At 50.7% G+C, this 12,162-nt stretch overlaps 1 protein-coding gene across 10 annotated transcripts in view; it reads left to right on the plus strand.

Moving 5' to 3' along the window:
- Positions 1-3,429, plus strand: part of NEK7 (NIMA related kinase 7) — a 95,304-nt gene extending 91,875 nt beyond the window's left edge. For all 10 annotated transcript variants that reach the window (XM_039883490.1, XM_039883495.1, XM_039883492.1 and 7 more), the window contains one exon: positions 455-3,429. In XM_039883490.1, the coding sequence (XP_039739424.1) occupies positions 455-565 (111 nt within the window). In that variant the 3' untranslated portion in view covers positions 566-3,429. The remainder of the gene's footprint in view (positions 1-454) is intronic.
- The last annotated feature ends 8,733 nt before the right edge of the window (positions 3,430-12,162 follow it).

Below are 12,162 nucleotides of genomic sequence, written 5' to 3' on the forward strand. Positions count from 1 at the left end.
AGGCGCCCCTCGTCCACCGTCTGGCGACCGCCTAGGGCTGGTGCTGCCTGCCAGTACCTTGTAACTCATCCCTCCTGACTGGAACTCAGATTGTCCCTTAAACCGAGTGACATCCCTTTACAGTGCTAACGCTTTGAAATCCAACCAGGTAACAAGTGTCCCTGAATCGTTACGGTGCGTGCAGAGCTGCGTTAGGCATCGCGAGGGGTTCGACCCAAAAGGCCAAGGAGGTAGCGGGCGGCGGAAGAGGCCGCCTCGCACATCCGGCTGCTTGGGGTCTGCGTCGGGTTTTAATGGGTTCTTAGTTTCTTCATTTGCGAATCAAGATTGTTGCAGGAGGATGCAGTGCTTTAAAAATAGGTCTTAAAGACCAAAGGATCGTGAAGCCCTAGCTTTTGGGGATTTGTCTGTCTGTCAGTAACTGACCGAGGCGACCGTGTTTCTGTCCCTGTAGCTGCGACAGCTGGTGAACATGTGCATCAGCCCAGATCCAGAGAAGCGGCCGGACATCACCTACGTGTATGACGTGGCGAAGAGGATGCACGCGAGCACCGCGAGCAGCTGAGCACGCTGAGCGCAAGGTCACGGTCGCGGAGCAGGCGGCCGCAGTCACTCAGAGTATTCTCGTGCGAGTCACGCCTCCCGTTTTGTCTGGGTGTTAGGATTAATATTTCAGAGCTCGTGTGCTTCGACTCCTTAACCAGTTTTCATATAAGCTTCATTTTGTACCAATTTAAGTCACCTTTCCGCAAAACCCCGGATGACTTTGTAATAATGCAATTGCATGCTAGGAGAGAAAATGAACATGATGGTTTTCAATGGCTGAAGATCTCTAGAATGTCTCCTGGGCATGAGGTGTGTTCGGATGGACTCTCGGTGCCAAACGTGGAAGGCTCAGCTTGGCACTTCTCACAGCCTGAGCACGACGTCTGAACCTGCGGCCGTGTGCGGCTTAGGCATTTATGGACATTTGAGATGAACACGATTGTGAACTTTTGTGATTATTTTATTTTTAAAAGTTTGAAGTATGTTTTAGTTCTTAGCATTGTAGCTTTCAAATATAATTCTTAAGATAAATGTTGACATAAACTATTTGCGAAACATTTGAAATTCTTATACATTCAAAATGCAACTATTAAATGTGAAAAGATTTGGGGATAAAATGTGAGTCAGACACTGAAGAGTTTTTTGCTTTATTTCGTTTTCATACCTTTGACATTCGCTTTGCATTAAAATGGTATAAATGGATCCATTTTAAAGTGGTTAAGGATTCGTTTGGCCGGCGCGATAGGAATTTCGAATGTTGCACGTTGCCAGGGCTTTCGTGTGTTTTCATTATTGTTTGTGCATTTGAAAAATATTCTTCAAATCTTGCAGTACTATGTTTCAATTTCTCTATCCATTTAAATGCTCTACTCATAATTGTACACTATCCTGTAAGCGTATGTTTCTCTTCATAGATTTTATTGAAGTCATGATCGGTCCCCTTCAGAATTTTTTTTTTTATATTCTTCAAGTTATCTTCTTATTTATATTCTATGTGCATTTTATCCATTAATGTTTCAGATTTTCCGACAATGTAATACCCTTAGAAAGTATTTGGTATGCTGACACTTTTCCTGGATCAAAAACATGTTTTTCAACTTTGCAAAGTCCGGGCCACACTGTGTCTATGTGTCGCCTTGTTGGAGAAGAAGGCACGTGTGCTGTGCCCGTGAACGTCAGTAGAACTTCAGCTCAGTGGACAAGGTTGTAATTTTAGAATATGTTTAAAGAAATGAAAACTGGCCATTACCACAGCCAGAATTTTTATGAGATTGACATTTCCGTTGAGAAGCTTTTAAGCAGAGTGCTGTGTTCGTGCATGAAGGTGTCAGATGTGATAACGCTTCGTTTAGTGTGGGAGCGGGCGGGGTTCTGAGCGTGCCGCTGTGGGGCTGCGTTGTCCCCGGACGCCCTCCTGTAGCCCAGAAGGCCGAGTGGCAGCCACCGAGAAGGACGCCGTGCCGTGTAACCTTGGGTTTGATAATCCTGCCAACGAGAAGACCTCGTCCCCGGAGAACACCCGCCCTTAGCTGACATAACCTCGGGTTCTGGTTTTTCCTGTAAGTATTTTTCTTACAATCATTGAATACGTTCAAGTCATTTGTAAACGTTAAAAATGTATAAAGGGCAAAGTATAGACTCTCCCTCTTTTCCAGATGTGGCCAACTGTGGTGTCTTAGTGGGCTGTGCTATCTGCAGCGGGTGTCCCCTGGCACAGGCAGAGACAACGGTCGGTCCTTTACCGGAGGGCCGGGTGCTTCCTTTTCCCTAGAGACCTTTATCATCCATAGTCAGCTCCTGGGTGGTCTGCAGGACCCCGGGGAGAGCTGTCTCTGTTCCCTAGAGGCCTGTACCATCCATAGTCAGCTCCTGGGTGGTCTCCGGGACCCCGGGGAGAGCTGTCTCTGTTGCTCATAAATGTCACGTCCACTTCAGTGTCACGCACTTGACCGAGGTGAGTGTTCTCCAGTTGGAACAGGTCCCCTTCCTTGCAATTTTTAAAACACATAGGTCTGCAATTCACGAGCTCGACCCCTCACGGTGACTATTAGGCAGAGATGTCAGCTTTTCTTTCCAGTGACGCTCATCTGTGAGGGGTAAATAGCTGGGAAGAACCTAATGATCAGGGAAATCCATTATTATTTCCTACATGTGGAAACTTTTTGTTTTGGCTGTTGTATCTTTTTTTTATCGAAGTGTTTATATTCCTCCTGAAGAAACCACTGTGTAAAAAACAAATTTTAATTTTGAATGAGATCATTTCAAAGAGTTATGAAGATGAGTTTTATAATCACTTATAAAGTATTCCCTGTATATTTCTGTTTACAAGTAAATTCTACGTCGATTAAGTAAAACATTTGCATTGATTTGTGCAACGGTAAATGAAAGGCACGTGTGATGCTGAACCTTGCTCAGACGTCGGGGCCGGTTCCCGGGGAAGCGTGGGTGGCCGTTCCGCGCGGAGGTGCAGGGAGGCGGGCTGAGGGCGCCCTGTGTAAACGCGGTGCTGAGCAGTGTGCAGTGATTGTACACGCGTGAGACGTGACAGCGGGCGACGTGGCCACCTATCGCAGGACACCTTTCCGCGCCAGTGCCCTTCAGGTGTTGCTGTCAACATTTACGTGATATTTATTTTAACCAAAATGTTATTCATATTAAATGTTTTTCTTTAAAATGAATGTATTTTGTTTATAACCCACGAATGCATAATTATCCTATGCCTCATATTTCAATAGTACTGTAATATGGACTTCTTTTGTGAAATACTTTTATTTTGTTATGCTTCAAATACACATACTAGAAATACTCCGTGGTTAGCTTTGAAAATTGTATGATATCCTAATATAAATAAAAATCTAAAATCGAAAAACGAGTACAATAAAATTTTTATGTCTCTGTGGTTTTTTCCTCTATAAAGTCTACATTTTTCATCTCACGTGACCCTCTACCTGCAGACCAGTTCTCGTTCACGTCCGCGGCTTTGCCACCGTGAAGCAGCCTGAGGACCGAGCGGCCAGGGCCTCGATGGCGCTCCGGCCGGGCCCGCGAGGCGACCCGTCACGCGCGCGCAGCCAGGCCGGTCCCCACGCGGGCTGCTCCTGCAGCGCACCCCTTCTGTCTGAATAAGGAGTTTTCCGAATCACAAAAGGCCTACGCCGCGGGCGCCGGGTGCATCCCGGCCACCGTGACGTGCCACCAACAGCACCGCGGACGGCAGCGTGTCCTCCCGTGGTGAGCGAGGACAGCCACTCAGCCTGCGAGCTCCGGGCAGCGGGCCCGTGGCTGGACCTGCGGCCTGGCGAGGACACGCCCAGTCGGCCAGGGCACAGCCCGTCACTCACACGTTCCTGGCACGAGACGCTGTCGGATGAGCTGGAAATTTCATTTCAAAAGCGCGTCGGTTCGCCGGCAGCGATGGCGCTGGGCGTGGACGTCGGGACGTGTCCCCGACTGGGACGGTCGAGGTTGCCCCGGACGGGGCGATGGCTCTAGAGTCAAACGCAGACGTTACGGACGGAGACGTCTGCTGGGAGTCCGGCCAGAGACGGTCCGTGGAGTCGTCACGCCATGTGGCTTGCGTCACACGCGGACCCCAGTGGAATCGATGACGAAACAGACTCATCAGCTGACTTTTCAGAGAAAGACGTGGAAGCGTGTCAAGTCCATCTTACCCGAGAGGTTTGTTCGAGGGGGTTTCTGGTCTTCTTCACACCCATTTCATCCTTCACTTGGGTCTCGATGTCGTTTAAATCCTTAGGAGATGAAAAGTAAGAGACCTTTGAAGTTAGGATTTGCAGCGAGGGGCCTTTCAGTACGTTTTCACCGTGAATGTTAAAATGCGTAGAAAATCGTGTTTCCCCCACTCCTTTCTAGAAGTGCGATTCTCTGGGTCAGTTATTTAACTTAGCTCATCCTCGCGTCCTCAGGCGTACAGTGGGGATGTGAATCCCTGACTCCCCCGGAGAAGTAAGTTACAGTTCGTCTCGTAAAGGCCGGAGCAGCGCCTGGCTGAACGTGGCCGCCGTTCCGTCTCGTCCCTCTGGACTGCTCGTCAAGGTCCCCACGCTTTCTCACCCACCGTGGGGCCCGGGCAGCCCCATCGCCCACCCTCGGCTGGCCTCTCATGGCTGACGCCAAACGCACAGTGTCGGGAGCCGCCCAGAAGAAACGCATCCCGGGTTTCTCCCGCCGGTGCCCACGGCCGCTGACCGCTGTGCGGCTCTCAAGTCCCTGCTCGCTCCGAGCCTCCAGAGGTCCAGGCGCGTCCCGTGCCGCCCAGTGCGGCGTCAGCGCTTTGGGCTTCGCTCGGCGCCCGCCCCGTCTTCGCCGACTTGGGAGATGCGCGTCGGGACGCGGCGCGGGGCCGGGCGCTCCAGGGCTTCGTGCAGAGAGGTGAACACAGCAGCGGTCGGGCCGGGCGAGGACGGGGACGGAGGCGAGGGCCACACGCAGATGGAGAAGCTGGGCCGGGAGGAGGGGTCGCGTCATCGGCCGCCCTGAATGACAGAGACACGGAGGTGCGGAGGACCGAGTCGGCCCTCGGCCCTCGCGGTGGCCGGTCTCCCCCTCCGGAGCGCTCCCCGCCGCCCGCTTGTCCACAGTCGTATTTCCGTGGACGTGTTTCTACCCGACTCGGCTCCACACCCATGAGAGCGAGTCGTGCTCGAGCCCGAGCATCCGGGCCTGATTCCGGGGGCGCTCGGTGGGCGTTCGTGGCCTTCGCGGTAAGTGCTTCCCGCGGACCTCGTTCTCCCCACCGCCTCGCACCCCGTTTCCAGCACCGTCCCTTCCTTCACTGCGCCTCTGCCAACCTTCAGACCATCTTAACGTCACGTCACCTGTCACCCTAAAAACTGAGCTAACACCGCTTCCGGGCACCATGTAATTTCCTCCGTACACCGCCGTTCCTCTTCCCCTTCGGTTCCCACGCAAGCGGCCCGCGGAGACGCTCACCGTGGACCTTCGCCTCCCCCACTCCGGGGCAGACGCTGGGGACTTGAGGTGCGTGGAGCTGGTTGTCTCGGCAGTGGCTGGAATGTCGGGGGGCAGAAAGCACCAGTGCGTGCAGTGCAGAAGGCGGACCGGGGCGCCCCTCACCTTGCCGTAGCCCAGTGTCTGGAGAGAAGCGGAGACTTGGCTATTAAGGGACGACACGTTTTGATGGGACAAGGGCTTTGGCTGATTGGATTTCATCGCACGGCTGCAGGGCGAGGGCTCAGAAGGATCGCGACCCGTCCAAAGGAAGCGCGAGGGTGAAGGCAGGCGGGAGGGTCTGGGACGTCCGCAGAATAAATAAATTCCTCTGCATTTTGCCCTGAAGCTGGGACGGGGAATGCCCGGCACAGAGGCCCCTCACACTTCGCTGGTAAATGGCCGGATGGCCGGATGAAACATTGAAGGCCACTGACAATCTGGGCTGCTGGTTAATAACACCTAAGAAAAATATATAGCGCTCGATAACATTTAGATGTTTCCTGATCATTTACTTACATATTCTCAACAGCCTGAAATGTACGACTGAATACTCGGTCATCAGAAAGATAGACAATCTATCATGGCCAAGATCTGCGTATGCGTTTGAAGCCATAGGGTATTTTCACAATGCATTTTTGAATGAAAATGGAGTAAATTGAGTAATCATGTGAAATTAATGGTCGTAGGAGTCCTAGGTCCAGACCTTGCACTTGTCAGGCATTTAAATGAGGCTAACACGACGCTCCTTGTGTCACCAAGCTTTTCCCGACACTCCTAGCCGTTGAAATATGCTGTCAGCACACCGGACCTCTCCTTAGGATACGCATCACTCCTGTAATTAAGTATTCTGTCCTTATTTAGGGTCTGCTTCCCATGCAGCTGCAAGGTCCCGATACTGGAGACAGTGGCCGTCATGATTACTGCTGTATCCTCAGAGCGTGGCATGCTTACCCGGAACATGCCGAGTCCCCAATAAATGCTTGTTTGATACACGAACTCATTTGTATATATTTGCTCAATATTCCTTTGAGAATGATGTCACTCCCCAATATAGCAGTTGGGGAAACCGAGGCCCAGACAGGAGAAAGGGCTTTCCCAAGGTCACCGAGGGTCGGACTTTATTCCAGTTCTGCTCCAGATCTCATGCAGTCACATGTGGACCTCAGAGGAATCAGCTGAGGAAGCCCAGGATTGCACTGAAGAACTAATGCGGTAAGTAAAGAGATTCGTTTTATTCTTGATGTCCACACTCAGTGCCGTTTGCTGATAGGACACCCAGCAGGAGCAAAGGGGTTTGGGGCGGGGGGGTGGCCTGCTCAACAGGTACGTGGGATTAAGAAGTTGACCAGTGAGTGACCGGGCGTGGGGAGTGGTGGCTTTGCCGCTCAGCCGGCACTGCAGGGAATTAAGCAGGAAACCCAAGAAGGCGGGTCTTCAGCAGTTCTGAAGATCTGTGCTGCTCAGACACGGTCCCTGTTTGTTCTGTAAATTGTCATCCTGACAGACTTAAGTCTTTGTTATTATCGTGCCCATTTCCAGCAAGATTAGGCAACTTAAGGTCAACACGTTGACTTGCCCAAGGTCACTCAGCCCCGAAGTGGTGGCAGAGGGCAGTCTGTCCATTACATGCTCAAAAAAGCATGTGTGTGGAAAATGATTGGAAGAAAAAAGGTTAGACAGACGAGGAAAAAGAGGGATTTTGGAAAAAAAATTGAGACGTTGACAAATTCGATGGAAGTGGTTCCTTTAAAAGGGTAATGGCTCTGCCGACTTGCAATTCGGATGAAATCAGATTGACTTCACATTCTATCTCGCTAAGGTGATAAAGACCAGCGAGATTCTCTATTATTCTGTTTATTACAGGCAGCATTGTTTCAAAACTAGTCCGGTCTGTTTTAGGGGTCTGTCAGGTATCTAGTGAAGGACCGATTTATCCTAATGCTTAAGAACAAGCATAATGCATTTGATTTCAGAGAAAAGGTGGGTTATGATGTAGAAATGTGAAAAATAAGCACAAATGCTGTAGATGTGGTCTGAATTCCTCAGTTTTAGGGTGCGTTGTGTTCGTTTCAGAAAAATTGTGCCTTAACGGCAATCTTGGTACCATTTAAAAGGACATGACTGCCTCATAATTTGACTGCCAGCGTAAAGGAAATTTGAGAAAATTGTAGCGTGACGTGGATATTCTGAGCTGCATCTGCCACTTCCATGTTCCCTTTACCTCTCAAGCGTATGCCAGACACTGCATTTGGGGAGGCGCCCCGCTGAGTGTCCCCATAACAATGAGGCAATAATGGGACAAATTAGGTGTACATCACATCAGTGGGTTTTTTTTTTTTCCTGCTTCTATTGATTTGTCAAAACACTTTATGACTGAAAAGCACAAATGAAAACATCTCTTCTGTCTGCAAGGAGACAGCCTGCTTCGGGGCAGGCGTTTGCCTGCCAGCCGGACAAGTCCCTTGATTGCGACGCCCCCCGAGCAGTTTTGCTGGAGTTCTGTGAGCCCGGCCGCCGAGCAGTCTCTCCATCACATTCGACTCCTCTGTGCGCGGCTCTCTTCCAGGTGAGGGTTTAAAGCTGGCTCCTCTGTACACAAAAGTCAGACTTATATACCTTTGTACCATGAAATGAGGCAATTATTTTGCCCTCCAATAGAGTCTGCTGCTTCCGCGTTGGCACCAGCGCTACCCACTGTTGCCGGCCAGGCAGTGACACTGGCTCACGCTTCATTAAGCAGAGGCCTGCTGGCCCGGAGCATTGATCCGGCAGCCAGCTCAGGTGCGTTCGGCCACCGTTGTCCCTCCCCCCGCTCTTCACTCTCCTGGGATCACCAGGCACAAGAGATGCCCCCCGCGCCTGGCGTTTTGAGGAGCAGAGAGCAGTTTGATTTCCATTGCCAGCCTGTCCACTAGCTCGGGAAATCGAATTTCAGTTTCCTACGGGCAGAAAGAACACGCAGCCTCTGTGTGTGTGTGTGTGTGTGCGCGTGTGCGTGTGTGCACGTGCATGTGCGTGCGTGTGTGCGTGCATGTGTGTGTGTGCACGTGTGTGCGTGCATGTGTGTACACGCGTTGGATGCTAGAATCGCAGTGTTTCCACAGGGCTGAACCACAGGAATTCACCTGATAACTTAAAAACGAGGAATTCACAAAGCGCCCACTCTCGCGGCGTGGGTTGAGTGCTTTTTGAACACACCGTTGCTCCCTGAAATCTAGGCCACACGGCGAATGCCAGCAATGCCAACCGAGCAGGCTCCCATCCGCCCCGCGGCGTTGCAGAACGCGTTCCCTTTCTGCGTGTGCGGTGGCAAATGTAGAGAGGAAGGATGTTTTCGAACCCGCATCTCTGCTAAATCACCCATCAGGGATGCTTATTTCTTTTCAACAAACATTAGCGAAATGCCGTTTTTCTCGGATGTGGGCTGACTGTCAGACGCCCGGAAGGGCTGCAGATCTGGACGCAAATGTCCTTGCTCTGTACCTGGTCCCCGAGGTCCGAGCTCCCCTCGGCTTCCCACGCTCTCTTCTCTCACGTGACACCATCGGCGCCCGAGAGACGTTTTCTGCTTGTGTCTCACGGGCAGCGCAGGTCACCTGCGGGACCCGTCAGCGCTGCTTCTCGGGCAGGTCGCCTGCGGCTCGTCTTTACAGACTTGAACTGGGCCCAAATTTTGTACGATGGTGCTTTTCATTGTCAGGATACGTCAGTCCACTTCTAAAGAATGTCAAGAATCTTTAATCATATTCCTTTTAAAACACCGCCCAGCACAAGTCTCTGCTCGAAACGCCTGTGTTTATGTGTTGGAAATAACCCCGAAGTGACTCTGGTTCTGGAAGGAATGGAAATGATCTATAATTCAGCAGTTCCATTAGAAGCTGCTTCTCTCTCCCGCATCTGCTCGGTTCCCTCCCCGGGCGCTAAGCCCCTGTAAGGAAACCTTCAGAAATAAAACCTGAATCTTACGTATCTTTAACATCGTATGTGGCATCTCACACCTTGCGCCCCAGGTATTTCTGTCATCCACCTGTTTCATGACAAGGATTGAACTTTGCATCTGTCAGGCTCTCTGCATCTGCCATTCAGAGACTTAAAATTCTCATTCTTTATGATATATACATATGTATAAAATTTAATTCTTGGGTGTTTATTAAGATTTTTATTATTTTTAAGTCATTATACCTGGCTGTCTGTAAAATGATTTTGGCCAGCAGAATAACACAATCGTTCTAGAAATTACCAGCATTTTACAAGTTTTGTTTAAATTCCGGCTGTGAAAATGCGTTTGATCATCGCGATGATCGCTCTGTGCTCCATGAATGGCCACGGTACAAGGTTAACCCTGAGAAGATGCCCCTACATCCCTAACAGGAACACCGTCCTCCCCAGATCAATAACAGGACGCACAGGCATGAATTGCAAGGTGACTTCACGCTTCCAAGATAGTCTTCTGTTATCTTCGTGGACGTGACTCCCACGTCATTTGGGCTGGTGTTTCTCAGCCGACAAGATTTTGCCCCCCCAGGGGGCACTGGCGATGTCTGGAGGCGTTTTTGATTGTCAACACTAGGAGGGGGCGGCATGGGGCGAAGGCCCTACCGACTCCGGGCAGGCGAGGGCCTGGGATGCCGCTGGATGTTACAATGCACAGGACAGCCCCCGACCGTCCAGCCCCCGACCGTCCAGCCCCAGGTGCTGACAGTGGGGGCTGAGAGAGCCTCACGGAAATGAGAGAGACGTCGCCAGATGGTGGGAACGGAGAACCAGGCTGAATTCCTACACGAAGATAGTGTCTATAGAAACGGTCAGTGTGAGATCTATTCTATGATAGAGGATAGTTGTCCTTGAAAAAATTGCCCTTTATTCTATTCAGGTCAGAGAAGGCTCATTCCCTGAGGCCACCGTCTTAGACCCTTGCGGCTGCCTGATTCTTCATCACGTGAACCGGGATGTGTTTCTACAAACAGGCATCGTATGGTCGAGAGTGCTAATCCCCAGCCAAAAAAGAAATTAAATGAGAAATAATCAGTTGTTTCAAATGTTTGCGTCCCCAGCTAAGCCAGTTGGACAAGCAGTAGCAGCTTCGTCCACTGGCAACTTACTTTTCTTTCCTGCGAGGTATTGGCGACAATCAAAACGAACGTGTTTTTATTTCTCAGGAAATGGCACGCACTTCGACATTTGGCATTACATCTAAGTCCAAAGTATAATTTCGAAGCTAAATAATGACAGCTGCGCTTCCCGTCTTAAGATGTTTCTGACCTAAAATCAGCCGGTCCGCGTGTCATAAGCACACGCGTGGCTGTGTTTCCGTGTGCCGGTTCCCGAGGAACCAGCTTCCTGAACTACGCATAAAAGTCGGCGGCTTCCTGCGCTCCCATCCACTTAGGCTGCTGTGTCCCAGCGGAGGCAATCGAAATGGTCCACACGGCGTCTTCAAGAAGTGGGATGACGAGCTAACTACATGCTGCGCAGCTTCCGGGGTGTGCTCGATTTGTCAGTGATTGATAGATATTATTTGCCACCCGAATCCCAGGTTTTTTTCCGTTCCAAATCTTGGTATTCTCACCGTATATCCGTCCAGTTTCATCTCACCCATTGCACGGACCAATTTCACTGTATCTTTATGTAATTGGTCCAAGAATTTTATTGCCCGTGTTTCTGACCCCGACTCTAACGGACTGAGAACTGAGAACCATCTTCTTCTTTACCAGCTCGCTCTCTCTTTGGACTCGCTCCCTTCTGCTCTGGGAGGAGGGTGCTCTCTCGTCCGTCCTCCCACCTGCAGCATTGACGGGCTCGTAACTCCCCGGGGTCCTGGGAAGGAGCCACGCAGAGCCTGGTTTGTCCCTTCCTGGTGTCTCCTGATTGATGCTAAACAATTTCTACCTCTGTAGCTTTCCAGCCGAGAGCCAGGGTTACCATGTCCTGGAAGGAACAGCATGTTCTAGAACAATCTTTTCGGTTTTAAAAGGAAAAATACTAATAACCAAAGCTTCGCGAAATTTTCCTGCAATGCAGACTGAACCGCGAGGGGGCGTCGCTCCGAGGAGCTGTCGGCACCGAGTATCGGAGCAGATTTTTTTTTTTTTTGGAGGGGGCAGGAAATGCCATGTCTCCACGAAGAATAGATTCCTCTTTATTTTTAATTTTCTGGTGCACAGCGGTGGCCTCCATTTTTTTAATAAAAAAAATTAATGAGGTTAAATTAAACTCAAGTACTTCTACTTATTTTCGAAGAGAGAATTCTAAAGAGGATGACATTTTACTTTTTTAAAAAATTAAAATGGGGTGGGGGACATAAACATGACCTTACAGAGGAAAAACATTAGCGTTTTCAGCAGCAGCCATCTGCATTGGGGGTTGGCGTCAGTCAGAGGCGCTGATGGCCACAGCCTGGCGGAGTGTTCAGCACCAGCCCCAAATCTTTGCTTCTCTGTAAATAACCTGACAACATAGAAAAGATGAACGTCCCGCCAGCAACGCCGTCCGCCCAAATCCAGGAGAGCGCCCGGACCTGCTGGCCCACAGGCAGGTCGTGGAGATGCTCGTCCGCCTCTTCCTCTGCGGGACCCGCGGTCAGCGGGTCCGGGCTCCCGGGCTCCCGCCCTCCTCCCAGGCGGGCGGCCTCAGAGCCCCCGG

The sequence above is a fragment of the Pteropus medius genome, unplaced genomic scaffold (assembly GCF_902729225.1).
Source record: "Pteropus medius unplaced genomic scaffold, Ma_sr-lr_union100, whole genome shotgun sequence".
NCBI lineage: Eukaryota > Metazoa > Chordata > Mammalia > Chiroptera > Pteropodidae > Pteropus > Pteropus medius.